Below are 17536 nucleotides of genomic sequence, written 5' to 3'. Positions count from 1 at the left end.
ATAGTGAAATTTATTTTCATTCAGTCATTGCACAAAAAGGAAATACAAGTTTGTCCTGCTATAACAAAAACGGAAGCAATTTATGAATAAATTTTGGGGCCACATTCTGATGATGTCACTGTTCGGTGAATGAGCGAAATTTCTTTCCTTGGGGTTTTTACTGGTGGAACACGGTGTTTCCTATTGTTAATCAATACTATGATTGTAAAGCAGCGGGTATAGAGAACAAAGTTATTGAACTAAAAAACTACCCCGGATGAAACTTCTGGAACCATTTCAAGTTACGTAATTGCTGAGTCATGATGCAAATTTTTATAGTAACGTATGCGCCAAAATGTACAGTACTGAAATGAGAAGATGAACAAAAGTACATTTCAAAGCTGCTTATTATGAATTATACGTTACTGAGGATAACATTAGCGTGTTTTTTTTCCCCAAGGTATGCATAACGGACGTACCGCTGACGTTCAGTTTCAAGGCCGTTCGTTGTAGACTTCGTCGGGGCGAATGCAGCACCTGCTGGAGCACACGTGCGTGATTAACATTTGTCGAAACAGTAACTGGTCGACCAGACTTCCCCTTCCGTTGAGACAGTACACTACCAGTACGCCGAAATTTCGTAACAATAGACAGCCCTGCCACCTTTTTCAAACTCGGTCCACCTTCACGACCGCTTCCGTATGAGCGGAAATAATGCTCAACTATGAATACTTTTTCCTCCGTCGAGAAATCCATTTCCAACAACAACTGCACAACACAACTTCCTTTTCACTACTGCGAACACGTGCAGCTGGAGCTATGCCCCGTCGACAAACGCAACCACGTGTTCGAGATGCGCGAGTTTCAGTACTGTATATTTTGGCGCATACCGTACTTTCATTACAATCATCACAACGGAGTCATGAGAGAAATATTTTTTTATATAAAGTCTGTTTGGTACTGGTTCAATATATTTTCAAAGAGTTTGACTGTGCATCAGTCTCACAAATATATTTTGACTAAACCTGAAATTTTTATAAGTGTATTGTTTAGTTTTGATTAAAAGTTTGGGAATTTTGCATATACGAGTAAGAATTCATTAAGAAATCATATTCTTAAAAACTGAAAAGTGCCAATTATAAATTACTTTCTAGCTCGTTCTAGAAATGTGTATTATCCTATTTTTTGCGAGTGTTTTGCGTCCTACATTTTGGGACATTATGTCCTACATTTCCCTTACAGGGATCTGGTAACCCTACACTTGAACAGGTTGAAAAGATCCCGGTTCTCCCCCGCCGAGGAGCGAACCCTGGTCTCTCACATGGTAGTCAGACGCCCTAACGATGGCAGTTGCCGCCATTTTTCGCCACTTTTGTCCCCGCACTATGCTAAATCTTATCTACAAAGGGAAATATACTCTCTTTGCCCCCCAGATTTGGCACCTTGCCCCTCCCCTATTTTGGAACCCAATCACCGCTACTGCTAACTTCATGTTTTTGTTAAATTTCTTCAACTTTGAGCTGTCCGAATGAACCATACGAAGCAAGTGATCTTCTAGCCGCACTTGAAAAGGGGATTTTCTCATTATCTGTGTAAAGATTTTCAGTTATACTGGGCCCGTTCCGAAAGTCGCACGAGTTTAACGCGTTAAACGAGTTATGGCAACTGGCCGTTCCATAAGTGCTTCCGTGCGTTTCGTGAGGTTCATTATGCTGTCCCAAAAGTTGCATTCCGTGCGTCTCGTGCAAGAACGAGATTCACCAAACGCACGAGCCAGGAGGTTGGTTTGTTCGGTGAGAATCGTCTGCTACCTGCAGACAACGAGGGTGCATGATGGCTTAAAACTGCACTAGTTCGGGAATTGTATTATAATTTTAACAGAGAGCGTTATGAAGCAACATGCACAAGATGAGTGTGCCTCAACTGTTCTTACAATGTGATTAAAATGAGTAACACTATCCGCAATAGAGTTTATTTCTGTCGGAAGGAAATGCCTTCCGCTGGACGCCATGCGGAAAATTTTTATAAACAAAAGGCTGCGCCTGCGCTTTCGTCAAGAGCGTCCCATAAGTCTGTAAAATAACTGGTTTCACCAGGTTCACGGGCCCAGTTACTTTCGTTCGATTCGTTCGTTTCGTTATGACTTTCGGAACGCACCCATTGTACACTTGACAAAGTATTTAGAGCCCTCATCAGAATTTAACCTCTGCTTTTAGCCAAAAGACGTCACAGAACTGCTTCGGGAGATTTCAGATGAGGAGTTCAGCCAAATATATCAAACTGCTTCTGAAAAGTGTCAACAGACATTTAATTCTGAAATTACGATTTCAAGAATAACAGAAATCACACAAAAGAACCGAGATAACTATCCTCGTATTATTATGGAGAGAGTACTCACCATTTACCTTGGGGGACGGGCACGCGTGGCTGGCACCCGAAAATTTCTTTCTGGATACGCCCCTGCCCATTCATTCTCATGTGTTCATTGGTGGAGCCCTCTATCGCGTCTCTACTTGCGCACACTTGTTTTCGTTCCAGAGATAATCTATTTATTCCGTTCCTTTGATCATCTATGGTAGAAAATGTGCAATGACATTGAACAGGTCACTCTTATAAATAAGTATCTAAATTATAAAATTATACGACATATAAATAGTGTAACAGTACAACTAATACCGTGGCGGCGATTGGGTTAACAAAACTGGAAAGCAAGGAAAAGGGCGGGGAAATAAGTGGCACAAAGTGGCAACCGCCCCCACCCTAAACGCCACCACTGCTAATACAATTTAAAGTTTAAAAAATTGTTACACTGCTACAGCAAACATTGCCAAAGATGAAATACAATACAGATTGTAGTTATCAAATAAGTTACAGTTGGTACATGATTTTATGCACCGACAGGCCAATCGGAACTGCAGCTACAGTTTAAAGTGGGATTCGAACCATTATGTGCTTCCACAGGGTATCGAAACTGGGTCCCCTTGATTGCATTGCCTCTACGACATCGCCCCCGAAATCTACATATTATATCACCGTATAATTAAAGGATTCTGGGTTCATGTCCTGGTGGAAATACATTTTGCAGTGGTTCGGATTCCACTTTGAACATCCGATTAGATTATGCGACCACGAATTAGTCATAAAAAGAACCCTCGTAATTATGTTGTGAATTTTGAGAGAAAGAGAGAGAGAGGTGCATACAGAAAATAATCTAGATCCGCCTATGGCCTCATCGTTGACACACGCATTACATTGTTTAATGTTCAATCAATCAATATTTTACTGAACCACGGTCTCAGATACTTTCGAATGCAAGTTCTATTGAGATGCTACTGCTACATAATCGCTAAAGAATTAGAAGTAAGCATTGAAGTAAGCCTTCAGCACATGGTTTACGCAGACAATTATGTAGAATGGCTTGCTCGTGACGTTAAGTTGATAAATTGAACTGAATTATATACTGCTTACGGGTTCGCCTTCTGAAAGCAACCAATAGAAAAGTAGCTTATTAAGGATGAAGGGGAACACGTAACGTCGGTAGCCATTTTAAGTATGTAGAGTGAATAAGGAAGTGAATTTGTGCGATGATGTGTGCAATTTAATTTATTTTTGTGGAACTGCTTGCATTACGGTGTTAGTGTTGTAGTTATTTGGAACAACAACGAAGGGTGACAGTTTATTGTAAACATTTGAGGAACCATTCTCTGTTATTCACGTGAAGATAATCGTTTTGAGTAACTCGAACCATACGTTGAATGTTCGTGCCACGGGAATTTGCAGTGCACGTAAAACAAAAGTGTGAATACGAGGAAAACGATACGGCTTTTTAAAACGTTAATAATGTGAATTTCATAAACTAAACGTAACTTTTTATTAGAATCGAAGTTAATGAAAAGATAGTAAATATGGCGGAAGAAGTAGCAGAAGAATATTTATCATCTTTATCAGACCTTACTTTAAATAGCAAGCCATTGATTAGCATGCTGACGATGTTGGCAGACGATAATAAACAGCATGCATCAGTTATAGTTAAGGCGATAGAGGAACATCTCCAGAAGGTGAGTTTGTTCATTTCCGAAATTATAACTCCTATGTTTTATCTAGGCTAAAGTGCTGTAGGCAGTTGGAAATGATCTGATAACGGACGAACTGTTAGTAAGGTGATAATTTTCATGTGACCGTTTCTTTCAAACATATTGTTTATTATCTTAACAAACCAATATCGAAAATTATATAAATAGTCTCTCACATTTATGTGCTCCTTTTCCTCAAAACGATTTTAGCAGCAACGCCATTGCATTATCTGTTTTACAACTTTTTTCATTTACATCGATGCCTCCTAACTACAGCTCGGAACTTGATTGGGTGGAAGCGCATTGTAAAGTGGTTCGGATCCCACTTTAAACTTTAGGTCCAGTCCTGATTAGCCTATCTATGCATAAAATCGGTAACAGTTTACTATCCTTCGGACACCTATAACTTCTTAGTTTCGTCAATTTTTGACATTCGTACTCACCTATCTGCTTTGCAGAACATTCCGTGATAGGTTTTTGGGGCTATCCATCCCGGAATCTGTGGGGAGTTTAAACTAAAAAAATATTTTCCTTTGAAATTTTTGAGTTCAAATTTCCCACCGATTCAATGCTCCGTCACTGGGGTAATTGGCGTGCCGCTCCGGCTCCCCGTCTTTCTCTATAGACTCCCTGCTAAAGGCATGTTAGAAATTGGCCGGAGTCACCTGTCCCCAAATGAGCCCTAAAGTTTTAAATCTGAAGAAATCCGTTTCCAGGATACGGAAAACTTACATGAATTTAACACAAAACACCTTCCCGATGTTAGACAATACTACAGGAACTTATTACAGTAAGTAGTTTCTTCTGTAGAAATGAGGATAGTAAACTAGTACCAAAAGGACTTCAGATATCAAGGTCGTCAAATAAATAATTTTCTTATAGTATAGTAACTTGAACTTTAATTTCCATCTTCAGTTTTCTTCCAGTATTGCGAATAAGAACTCTTGCAGATTTTAATATACCCGAGAATATTATAAACTAAAATATAATTTGATCTTATCGTCATCCTGAGAAAATGGAACGCTTTTGTATCAATTTGAATTGTGTAACAAAATTACATTAAGAAACCGAAATTTACGGCCTTGTGGAAATATTAACTTTACTAATATTAAGCATTTTTCAACAATGTTTATAATTGAAAAAATTGAAAATCTGTTCTATATTTTTCATTTTACTGTAAATGGCGTTTCAACAATAAAGCATGGTGTGTTGCATTGCGTTCTACCCAAGAATATTTTTAATGATCACTCCATACACAAGAAAACAACTTTGATGGAGCAAGTGAACGGAAACGTCTCTGTGCAAGTAGTGACGCGAGATGACTCTACGAGTACCAATGAACATGTGAGAGAGAACCGGGGATAGCGGCTGAAGTTACGATCTTTCGCAGCATCATGTACTGCTTTGCTCTGCCCACTCGATACTCCTTCCTGCCCCTCCACGTTCTCTGCCACTATGTGCCGTGATGCAGCAGAGATAGTCGGGACAGAGTATAAAGTCTCGGTTAAACTTGACTCCCATGTATCCACCGGAAGTTGTGGTTTGTATGTGGTAAGACAGCGAGCGTATGTTTATTTTAGTAAGTTGATGGTAGGTGGCTCTGCTGATGTTCAATTAGCTATTGCTTGGTGTGTAGTCATTTGTTATCAGTAGACGGTTGAGTGTGTTTTACTGGTGTGGTCGTGTTGGTATGGCTTCAGCGTCATTGGCTTCTACGTCTGCGGAAGTTGAATTTGGTGAAGTTAATTGTTTTATTGATTTTGTGCGTTTGTATGATAAAGGTTCATTGGTTTTGTTGAAATAGCTTCGTGAAAGGGGTATATTATCTTCCAATTACAAGTGTCCTGTGTGTGGAGAGTTAATGAATGAAGTGAAACATTCAAATTCTGATGGTTTTGTTTGGAAGTGTCAGAGACGTGTGTATGGGAAGAGGCATGCTGTTAGTCGTTCTGTTAGGAAGGGAAGTTGGTTTGAGGGGTCTGTGCTTTCTTTGAGCATGATTTTGTACATTACGTATTTTTGGTGTTGGAGGTTTGGTAATTCCGTTGCTATTAGAGAACTTAACTTGTCATCTAGGATTGTTTGTGACTGGTAAAATTTTTGTCGGGAAGTATGCACCGAGATTTTATTTTCCTCAGAGGATGAAATTGTAGAAATTGATGAAAGTATGTTTGGGAAGAGAAAGTATAGTAGAGGGCGTACTGTGGAAGGAAAGTGGGTGTTTGGTGGGGTGGAAAGGAAGGGTAAAAAGTGTTTTTTTTGGTGTGTGTTGAAGATCGTTCTGCGAATACTTTGTTGGGTGTGATTGAGAAGAAGATTTTGCCAGGTACCATTATTTATTCAGATTGTTGGAGAGCCTATGATTGCTTGTCTGAAATAAGTTTTTGTCGTTTGACTGTGAATCATTCTATTACTTTCAAAGATAAGGAGACTGGTTGTCATACAAACGCCATTGAGGGTTTGTGGAGTGAAGTGAAAAGGTTTTTGCCCTCTGCTAATAGAAGCAAATCACTTTTTGAGTTATTTAGTGGAATTCATGTATCATCGAATGAAGAATGAGAAGAATTTTTTATTCTGGTGGTTACTGGTGTGGTTCCAGTTTTATTTTACTGTGTGTTGAAAGGGGTAAATTGTTTTTTTTTGTCATTCCTCCTTGTGTTTATTGATGTCGTTCCCACTTGTGTTTACTGGCGTCGTCCAACTTGTGTTTAGTGGCATCTGTCTCTCTCGTGTTTACTGGCCTGGTTCCATTAAAATTTTAAGATGCATTTCTTCCTTGTGTTCATTGGCGTGTTTCCTCCTCGTGTTTACTGGTGTGGTTCCAATTTTATTTAACTGTGTGTTGAAAGGGGTAAATCGTTTTGTTCTCGTCGTTCCTCCTTGTGTTTACTGGTGTCGTTCCCCCTTGTGTTTAGTGGCATCTTTCTATTTCGTGTTTACTGGCGTGGTTCCAATTTGATTTTACTGTGTGTTCAAAGGCGTAAATCGTTTTTTTTTTTGTGTGTTTGGAAATTTTTAATTTGTATTTTCAATATGGTGGTTCGTTTTTGGTTGGTTATGATGCGAGTTTGGAATGATGACGTGATTTTCAAAATGGCGGTGGGTACTTCCGGTGGAGTTACTTCTGTAAATTTTCACCAAAGTCTCCTCTCAAAGGTAGAAAGTACTGTCATACAAAATGAAGTGAACAGTCAACACATCATTTGCTTCAAACTAATTCACAAAATGTTTTCAATTATTTCAATTATTTGGTGGCCGCGGTGGCTCAGTCGGTAACGCGTCTGACTACCATGCTAAAGGTCCCGGGTTCGAACCCCTGCCGGTTCAAATCCGGGAGCTTTTCTAACGAAGTGGCCCCGGCGCCCACCCAGCGTCGAATAACATGGGTACCTGGGGGAAACCCTGGGGGGTAAAGGCGGTCAGGGGCATTATGCTGATCACATCACCCCCACTCGCGATCAGATCAACAAAGTGTAGGGCGTTACCCCCACACCCCCTATACGCCTTTATGGCATGGTGCTATACACAGGGGAGCACTTTACCTTTTTTTTCTTTACTCTCCTCACTTGGCCCGTTCCGTGTGTGAATTAACTACATTTGTATTTTCTTCTCTGCTTTCAAAATATTAAAAGAAATACTTAATATAAAACAGCGAATTTTATATTAATTTTTCGACTATTACTACCTTCCACTGCTTATATATTGCTTATTTCTCTAATAAAAATATATAACTTAAATATGATGGTTATCAATTTCCTTGATTTACTATTTTTTTTTAATCCACTAACTCACCTCTAACCAATATGGCGTCATCTCACATCAAGTACCCTAATCGACCAACCTGTATTTATCAACCTTGGTTATATTTACGCAGAGATGGGTACTAGTTTACTATTGTTCAGACAGATTTCTTCATTTCTACGGAAGAAACTACTTACCGTAATAAGTTCCTGTAGTATTGTCTAACATCGGGAGGGTGTTTTGTGTGATGTGGGAATGTATGATAGGGGAAATTCATGTTCTTTGTTGAAAATTAATTCTCCGACGGACAATGGGCTTTGGCACATACACCTTCGTACATCATCATGCATTGTGATTGTGTTTTGTTCATGTTCATTGGGTATCCAGTGTTTCAAACTGGATTTGCAACAAAAGTTAGAAACATGACGTGTCGTGGATGCATGGTGAAATTCGTACCGGGTGTGGAAGATCCAGTGGATTTTTTTATTTAATTGAACACGGGTGTCGTGAAGAAAAGAAAGGAATGTCCAAAATGTGGGTAGTGAATGTAAGCTACTATGTAAGCTATGCCTAATATGACGTGTCGTGGATGCGTGGTAAAATTCAGGTAAGTTTTCTGTATCCTGCAAACAGATTTCTTCAGATTTAAAAGTTTGGGGCTCATTTGGGGGCAGGTGACTCTGGCCAATTTCTAACATGCCTTTAACAGGGACGCTATAGAGAAAGCCGGAGCGGAGCGTAGCGGTAGGGCGCGGAAGGTCAATTACCCCAGGGGCGGGTCCCAGAATCTGTGGGATATTTGGTCTCAAAAATTTCAAACGAAAGTAATTTTTTAGTTTAAATTTCCCACCGATTCCGGGATGGATAGCCCCAAAAACCATTCACGGATAGCACCACAAAACATTTCAATTTTCTTCGTAAAGAAAGAAAAAGATGATCAGATGAACTTTGTTCACGGGTATTTTTTGGGTTCTGAAGGGTGAAACACTGCATAATGAATGAAAATCGACAAAACAAGCATGATGCACGATTATGGAGGAAGGTGTACGTGCCATATTTTGGTTGAGGCATGCGAAAAGACTACAAGAAAGAAGTACTCGTAATGTGAAACATTGCAATTACTTTGATGAAAAAAAAATGTCAACACACCTTAAGGAATGTTCCGCGAAGCAGATAGGAAAGTACGAATGTGAAAAATTGAAGAAACGAAGAAGTTATAGGTATGCCCCCCTTGTCCTCCCTAGAATTTATTTTCATTCCGACCCTCTGTAAACAACCGTCTCACTTCGAGTAATGTATCACTCCGCACCAGCTGTTTGTGAATGGTGCGGCCATCCTTTGCTGCTCACTCGCAACCTTTAATTTTACGTAACATGGAAATGGGGAGATCGTCATCAATCATCACTATCAACATCTTCCCCACAGTGGACAGGATGGCTCTTTGATTGAAAGAATGTGAAAGCACCTCGCGTACTTGTTTATACCAGCAACAACTTGATTTTTTCACGGAACTCACCACAACTTGACCGGTCGTTTTCCTTTCTTTCACCACACCGAAAACACACAGACGCAGACACACAATTACACTTGGACACCAACTTCACTGCTTGCTCAGGATAGCACCGACACAATGTCACATAAACTTTAAGAACAACCTGCTTCTTGCCACTTTTCAAACAGCTTTATTTCCGAAAGATTACTCTGAAATCACGGGAGACCCTCCTGCACGCATGGAAGTCGCCATGTTCGAAACTGGTGCTATTTTCTTGCTGTTCACGTGATTGATTGTAATTTATACAATAATTATATTGTTTATATTATTATTATAAGCAGAAACCTTTAAAGAAAGTATATTTTAAAATGTATAATCCAATGTAATTTAAAAGTTTTTCTTCCATTAGCGTACTTTCATAGAACGGACTACGTGATGCGGAAGAAATCCGTTATTAGGCAGTTGCCAACCTCAATACTTTCTACTAAGTCAAGTAGAGAAACGGAAGTGGTATGTCGAATGTCGGCATATGATGGTGTCAGTGACGATTCTCCGGGGTTGGGGGAGGGGGTGGGACCCAGGAGTCTATCTATAATCCAGAGGTGGTCACCATCCTGATGGTGAAATCCTCACACTCCGGAATACTTTTGCGGGTGAAAGAGGGCAGGCCGTAGGGTGAGGGAGGTTGATTTAAAATGAACACCTCTCAACAAGAGAGAAGAAAAATGTGACAATATTTAAAAAATCATCCCCAAATATGCATTTTGTTTTATATGTAGCGTACAATAAAATGTGACTGTCTCAAAATATTTCTGTATTGTACAGTCTTCTTACCCCACTTTTATGTATGGGCGGAGTTTGAGCTTTTGCTTTGGGGCCACCAGACTCTGGGAGAAGTATATGATGTACCTGAGGGTTATTGAATATCCCCTAGTTTATAATGGGTTCGGAGGCCTTCCCCCGGAAATTAAAAATAACAACAACTTAAAAACACTTAGTTGTAGGCCTTTTAGATTTGAAAATTTTAAATTTCCTCACTTAAGTAAACAAATATTAATTAGTTTATTGGTTGTCAGTTTTAAAAGAAGCAAAACAGTACGATTATTGCATTGTGCATTTCATTAAATTTGTATTGATACAATACTCGTATTACTTTTAAAAAGTTACGATACAATAGGAAGCTTCAGAAATTTTAGAAAAATTAAATTGAAAAGTTATTTTGATGCCCCAGAAGTAACTGTTGACTCAACACAAAGTCATTTTACGCTTTTATTTCTTCAAACTGTACGCTTGAATCAAATCGTGTAAGACCCACTATTGCGGCGCAATTACCGCACATGCCAACCGTCAAGGTTTGCGGTATGGCTTCATAACAAAAATGTAGTAACTGAACTTAATCATGTGTTATTTTTTAGTATTTTTTAAGTTGGGGACAGGCCCCACTGACGCCTCCAGAACTCCGCCGGTGCTTTTATGCTTCTCTAAGTTCCCGTTTTAGTTTCCCTTGGTGTCTTTGCTGCTTAATCCAGCATTTTTGAACGGGATGAAGAAGACATATGAGTGTGTTTTTGGATGAAGTAACTTTAGATTTGATTGATTGATTGATTTAGTTTATTTTACTTTGCGTTTCGTGTCTCTTGGCTAATTTGCGAAGATGGGGATGAGTGATGAAATTATGAAATTGATGAATGGACATTCACAAACAACCAAGCCCGAGTGGAATTTGAACCCGGGACCCTTGGCGTTGCAGAAGTAACTAGAGATGTTGAAGTACACTCTGGAGGATACTGGAATGTGTGACATTGAGGTGTAGATCGACCACATTGTGACATGCACATTTGTCATTAGTTATGAGACGATGAGGGATAGGTGATATTTGAATTCCAAATAATTAGTTAGCCCCCCCCGTGACGAAGTTGTATGCAGCACATCGCGCTATGATGCCAGGGGACCTTGGTTCTAATCGTGGCCTGGGCATGGATGTTTGTGAATGTCTATTCATCGATTTCATCATATCATCATCATTCATCCCCATCTTCGCAAATTAGCCATAAGTGGCACAAGAGGGGAAGTAAAATAAAGCAAATCAATCAAACCAAACAAGTTATTTCCATTATTTTTATCTAATTAATAATTATTAATTTATTCAATCAAATCATATGTATTAGCTTACTTTCATTATGTATAATAATAAATCATAACACTTTCAAACATCAAATAAATTTAATGAAGAAACCCCGGTTTCAAAACTTATTTTATCTCAATATGTCACATTCTTCTAGCAAGGTTTTTTTTAGTAAAATATGAGAGAAAATTTATCCTTTGGTACGGAACCGTCATACTCCTGGGGGATAAGATGTAAATTTTGTATTTGATTCTTTTTAATTTAGCGTTGCTTCTTCCACTTTTGCCTAATCCTGACGATGAGGATGAGTGATTGTCAGATGAAATTGATGAAGGGACACTCACAAATAACACCCATGCCGGGATTCGAGCCAGGGTACTTCGGTGATGTGTGTGAAAGTCGGCCACCAGGCAAGATGAACATTTTTTAATTTTTTTTTACATACATTTAATAACTTTCAACAGGTCATCAGTGATACACTGCTTATTCCGCATCTGTTGACAAATGGAATGTTTTTACACCTTGTAGGCTATGTGGATTATTTTTTCCCCATAAGTTTGCAACACTGTTAGGGTACACGTGCTTAAGTTCTATGATTCTCACTTTAGAAGGGAAGGCTGGGGTAAGACATGCCTCTTTTCACGACTGCCGCAGGTGTGACGTCATGAGCGGACAAAACCCCACTGAGTCTTTATCCCATACGGAAAGAAGGGTGGAAATGCTGATCTGTTTTGTTCTTTTCGCTCCTTTTTTCTTGTATTTCTGGATTGTTGGGTTCATGGTGCAAAATCCTGGGGAGGGGGATGAGGGGATTCCCCCCATGAACAATCTTGGCCTCAAAAATCCCCCCACCAAAAATTTCCTGGGCTGTAGAGTTTTTGTTCTAACAAAGAAAAGATAAGCAATTACTTTTAATTTCAAATATACTTTATTAAGAACAATATCGAAAACACACAAATTAGTGTGGTTGTGAGTGTTGAATGCTTTATCTCTCAAGACATTATTAACAAATCTACATCAATACGCACAATAAAAGTAAAACAAGAATGCAAAACAATAATAACTATGAAATCTAATTGATTTATCTGAAAATAGTGCACAAACTAAACAAAAACTTACACATAATAAAACCACTTCAACTATTCATAATTTATTAACATCTTTAACCGGTTAGTAAAGGAATTAGTTAGCTGCTTTACACTATCTGATATGTATGAAAGTGACAAATTTATTTCTAATTAATAATCATAATAATTATTTTAATTGAGAAACTTATTTTTACTTTTAATAACATACAAATATGTACATCGTATAATTCAGGGCACGAAATTTCAAGTTTGAAGTCAGTCGCCGGACTAAAATCTTTGGTCGCCACTTTTTATATTGATAAATAATAAAAATATGAGCAATTATTAAAAAAAATAGGAATTTATGTTTGTGTAGCGCTGTCGTTCTGCACTGAAGTACCACTTATCAATCGCAGTTGCTGGGTCAAACTCTGACAGCGAGGATGGAGGGAGGAGGGGGGGTCGTTTACGGAAACTCTGAGCAAATCATCCCGTGCCTCAGTCTTCAGAGAGTTCCTGTAAGTAGTCTTGAGTCTGTTGTGACAGCTGAAACCTCCCTCACATGAGGCTGTGCTCACTGGTAGAACAGCACAAAATGTCAAAATCTGGAGCAAATTGGGGAATCTTGCTGAATAGTCCTCACTGTGGATCTTCTCCAGCGTCTGATTCAAAGCTGGAGAAGGAAACAAAAGTTTGTATTCTGTCCACTCTGCTGACAGAACATCCATTTTCTCATTAAAAAGGCTCGGGTTCAAGTATATGTAGAGCTTCTTTATTTCTTCTATCCCAAACTGAAGAATATTTTCTTTTGGAGGCCAACCCAAGGTGTCGAAAACATGCAGAGATGCAATCGCATCTGTTGACATAGACGGCAATGTTTCTGTGATGTACACCTTCGCATTGTTAATTAAGTTTCATCTAACAGTCTGAAACTCTTGCACATCCCTGATCTTCCCTGAAATGGATACATGGTCCAAGAAATCTTGTTCGCTTGGTCCAACATTAGATTCCAGGTCAGCCAAAACTGAAATACAGTGTTCAATTCTTATTTTGTAGTGCCACGCTTAAAAGGTTCTATTTCCCGTAGAAATCCAAAAGGAAGTACAGAAGCTTAACAAATTTAAACTGCTTCAAACTTTTCAGCAAATCCTTAGCTTTAGCTCCATCATTGTCTTTTCTATGGGCCACCTGTTCAAGATGGGTCACAACAGCTTTCCATGATTGCAAGAGAGCTCTTATTGCACGTTCTTTGCTGGCTAACCACCTAATAGTGTGAATAACACTCAGTTTTAGAATTTCTTCTATAACTTCTGCCGTTTCTCTCAAGAGGTGAAGTCTTGAGGCGTGTTTGACACACATTTGAAACAACGAAATTTTAGTCGCCAGCCTAAAACTTTTGGTCGCCAATGGCGACCTGGCGACCGGAAATTTCGCGCCCTGGTATAATTCACACATATGTTTGTGAGGAGGGGGAGTTAGGTTAAGAACTTTCTCCCCCTCACCAGTTTTCATTGATTACGCACCCTGGTGGGTTGTGAGGTGTTGCGACGTGTCGTGATCTCCAATAAAAAAAATAAAAACAGCGGGTGACAATATATAACTGAACACATCGCATCTAACGAGACTTGTTAGTGAATTGCGATACCAGTAGTCTCATTACACAACATCAGGCTACCATACAGTTCAATTGGGTTACAATTATTAGAATAAAAAATAATAATATTGTAAATTTATAATAAAGCCTCTCACGAGTATAGTAAGATAAAAACTGCAAGCATACCTCCCCCTCCCCAATTTAATATCCAGAGCCCCACCAAAATTGCTATGTAAATTTTAGGTTCACTGTTGGCATTGAAGAGTTGAATCTCGACCTTCTTCAAATTATTTAATTCTCAATCGCCATACCCAAATTCCCACAACAGTCTTAAGCGCAACAGTAATTAATACTCAAGACTTGGCTATCTCCCATCCTAGTGCTCAATTTCCTTACTATAGAGTTGGAAACTTCCCCAACCAAGGGTAATTCCACATCAGAATTCACGATAAAAATTTAAGGTTTAATATGTAAAAGCTGGATATTGTGCACCTCAAATAGTAGATACCGTGTTGCCGAGAGAACACTGGTATGTCTCGTCACGTGAAAATTCCATCTCTTCTCGTGTCTAGTCTCGTTAACAACACTAATAATACATATTAACTGTTATAATTCCCTTGGAAATATACAACTTGCTATTTATATACGGGTGATGCTTAAATGACAACGTAGTTCAACTTCTGTCCTCCATTGGTCTTTTATTTATTCAGTCAACTTTTCATCACAAACCCCCCCCCTCCCAAAGTTAAGTGGATGCAACCAACTTTCACATACCCGCCTGTGGGCACCCCTGTTCGACATCCCACTGATTATATGTATATAAAGTGAGCCTCCTCCCTCGACCTAAGTTTTCGTTCAGTTGAAAGTTGTTTAAAGTGTTTGTGACTTCCTCACATTCCTCTCAGTGTAGTTTAAAGATTCATAAGACTCAGAACTGTAATCTGAATAAGGAAAATTAATATCAATAGTCGAAGCAAAGTTATCAAATTGAAGAAGGTAAGTGAAATCAGCTACTAAAAGAGAGCAATAGATGACGTTGTTTTCTTTTACATATTCAACTTATCCATAATTTTGGCTTTCTGCCTTTCTTTATTTAACAAAATGCATCACCAGGCATATTAACTTCAATTTTACATGAAACTTAGGTTTCAGAGAGAAATGTGACGACCTAAAAACCACCGATTCAATACATATGTTAATAGCTCTATAATCCAATTCTGAAGACATACATTATCTTGGATCCTAAGTGAACCTGTATATTCAGTCCCACCTAGCTTCTGGGCATAATAACGGCTCTTTTTTGTTCATAATTTCTGCATTGATTCCGCTGCGAAACCGTGGCAAGAGCGATCTGTTCGCCAGTGACGTCACGTTTTCGTCAAGGACCATGTGATCAGGTATGGCCCCAGAACTTCCACACATTCCTCAAATTGTTGTTCAAAGATTCATAAGACTCAGAACTGTAATCCGAATGAGGAAAGTTACCGAAGAAGTGAATATTAATAGCAGAAGCTAAGTCAACAAATTGAAAAAGTTGAAGTGAAACAGCTCCTCCCTCACCTCTAAAACAGACAACTTCATAAGTATAACAATAGGTAAATCTGCATCATTTATTATTATTATTGTTATTTTACGCATTCAACTTATAATTTCCTTTCCGCTCTAACAAAACGTATTACTAGGTGTATTAACCCAGTTTTACATGAAACCTAATGTTTCAGAGAGAAATGTGACGACATGTAAACTACCAATAAAATGTGTGCATAAATGGCTGTGTACTCCAACGGTAAGGACATACGTTATGTCGGATCCTAAGTAGTCTGTGTATTCACTCCCAATTAGCTTCTGGGCATAATTATGGCTGTTATTTGTTCATAATTACTGCTTTGATTCGGCTGCAAAACCGGAGAGTAGTGTGATCTGTCCGCCCATGATGTCAAGGACCACGTGATCAGGTATGGCCCCAGCCTTCTCCTTCTAATAGTCTTGGACAATGCCACTGTAGTGGATGTTGTGATAGTCAATGCTGTTCTTTTGTGATCAGTTATGAGGAGGCATTCCCTGAGCAGTCAGGTTGCTACGTTCTATTCATTTTTCATATTATCTTTTCTTATTAATTTTTATATTACTTTAACACATATTATCATATTATTGTACAGTATAGATTCTATTGATTGCATATTCTGTGTAACAAACAATGTGATAATACAAGACAATGTAAATGGGCATTTGCCTCTAGTGTCATGTCTTTAAATAAATAAAGAAAAATATTTTGGTGTAACCAACAGACTACAGGGAGGGAGTATATAAAGGGTAGTGCTTTTATCTCACAGTACAGAATGGTACTCCATACTGACACCTTATTGTAGGTGAGGATAAAACTAATAACATTGTACTTTAACGAGAAATGCCTAGGTGTGTGTGTATTCACTTGGATGCATCATTGTTTAACGCAATTTAGTTCTTATGATGAACACATTAACAAACCAACACAATAACATAATAAATCAACTTGAATAGTGCAGAAACCTTTCTTAGTAAAAAGGCAATAACTAACTTTTACACTGAGGCTTTTAATTTTATCAATTGGCGATTTATCAACGATGCAAAATTTAAGCATGTTAAAGTATATGTTTTTCACGATGCATCACATTTTTAGTATATACTATTAGTTAATATTCCATTCTGAACTTCAGTTTATGAAACAAATTATTTTGTGAATGCAGTGTTGTGCCTATGTTGGAACGAATTATGCTAACAGCTACAAACACATTTTTAATTCGCATTTATTATTTCATTACCTTATAAGTTGCCATAGGCCATTAAATAATCCAAAAAGACTATACAACACATGGTTTCAAATCTGCTTCAACACAGTTTGTTCATAGTTAATCTGTTTTCCCATTATTTTTGTGGATATTTCAAGCATTAATACCTATTCTGTGTATTAACCATGCAAAATTATGTGTCTTCCACTTTTAATTCTCTCAGCTGATTTCATTCTAATGGAATGAATACCTTATCCGTCCTCCAAAATATCTGGCTATGATATCCCGAAATGTATATCAAGACATTAGTTGTCTAACTATAGCGTAAGTGATGCCCTAAAATTCTTGAGTCTAAACATGTAGTTTAGACAGAGATTTGAAAGTGTCATCAGAATTTGGAATGTACCTCAGCATATGAGAAAAATATATTTTTCATCCACAATCTTGAAATGCTTTAAACAAATGAAAATGCAAAACAAACATTCCTGAGGTGTATCTTGTTGTGATTAATTTAAGCTAAAAACCTCTTAATTTGCTGCAGTTATTTTGGTCTTAAAATTACCCCTAATCTTCCCAAAACACACTACAGTTGCAAAAAAGCCGGCTCTTTTGAATGGATGCTTTTTTTTCTAATATCTGTCTCTTTTAGAACCACACCAGAATTTTTAACTTCTTTTGTCTTTTTACCAATTGCGGC

At 38.3% G+C, this 17536-nt stretch overlaps 1 protein-coding gene across 4 annotated transcripts in view; it reads left to right on the top strand.

Annotated features, from left to right (window-relative positions):
- Positions 1 to 3494: 3494 nt before the first annotated feature.
- Positions 3495 to 17536, top strand: part of LOC145977855 (uncharacterized) — a 154619-nt gene continuing 140577 nt past the window's right edge. For all 4 annotated transcript variants that reach the window (XM_083110193.1, XM_083110201.1, XM_083110185.1 and 1 more), the window contains exon 1: positions 3495 to 4037. In XM_083110193.1, coding sequence (XP_082966319.1) covers positions 3885 to 4037 — 153 coding nt within the window. In that variant the 5' untranslated portion in view covers positions 3495 to 3884. The remainder of the gene's footprint in view (positions 4038 to 17536) is intronic.

The sequence above is a fragment of the Lepisma saccharinum genome, chromosome 1, assembly GCF_977018435.1.
Source record: "Lepisma saccharinum chromosome 1, izLepSacc3.1, whole genome shotgun sequence".
Classification (NCBI taxonomy): Eukaryota; Metazoa; Arthropoda; class Insecta; order Zygentoma; family Lepismatidae; genus Lepisma; species Lepisma saccharinum.
This window is presented reverse-complemented; position numbering and strand designations above follow the sequence as displayed.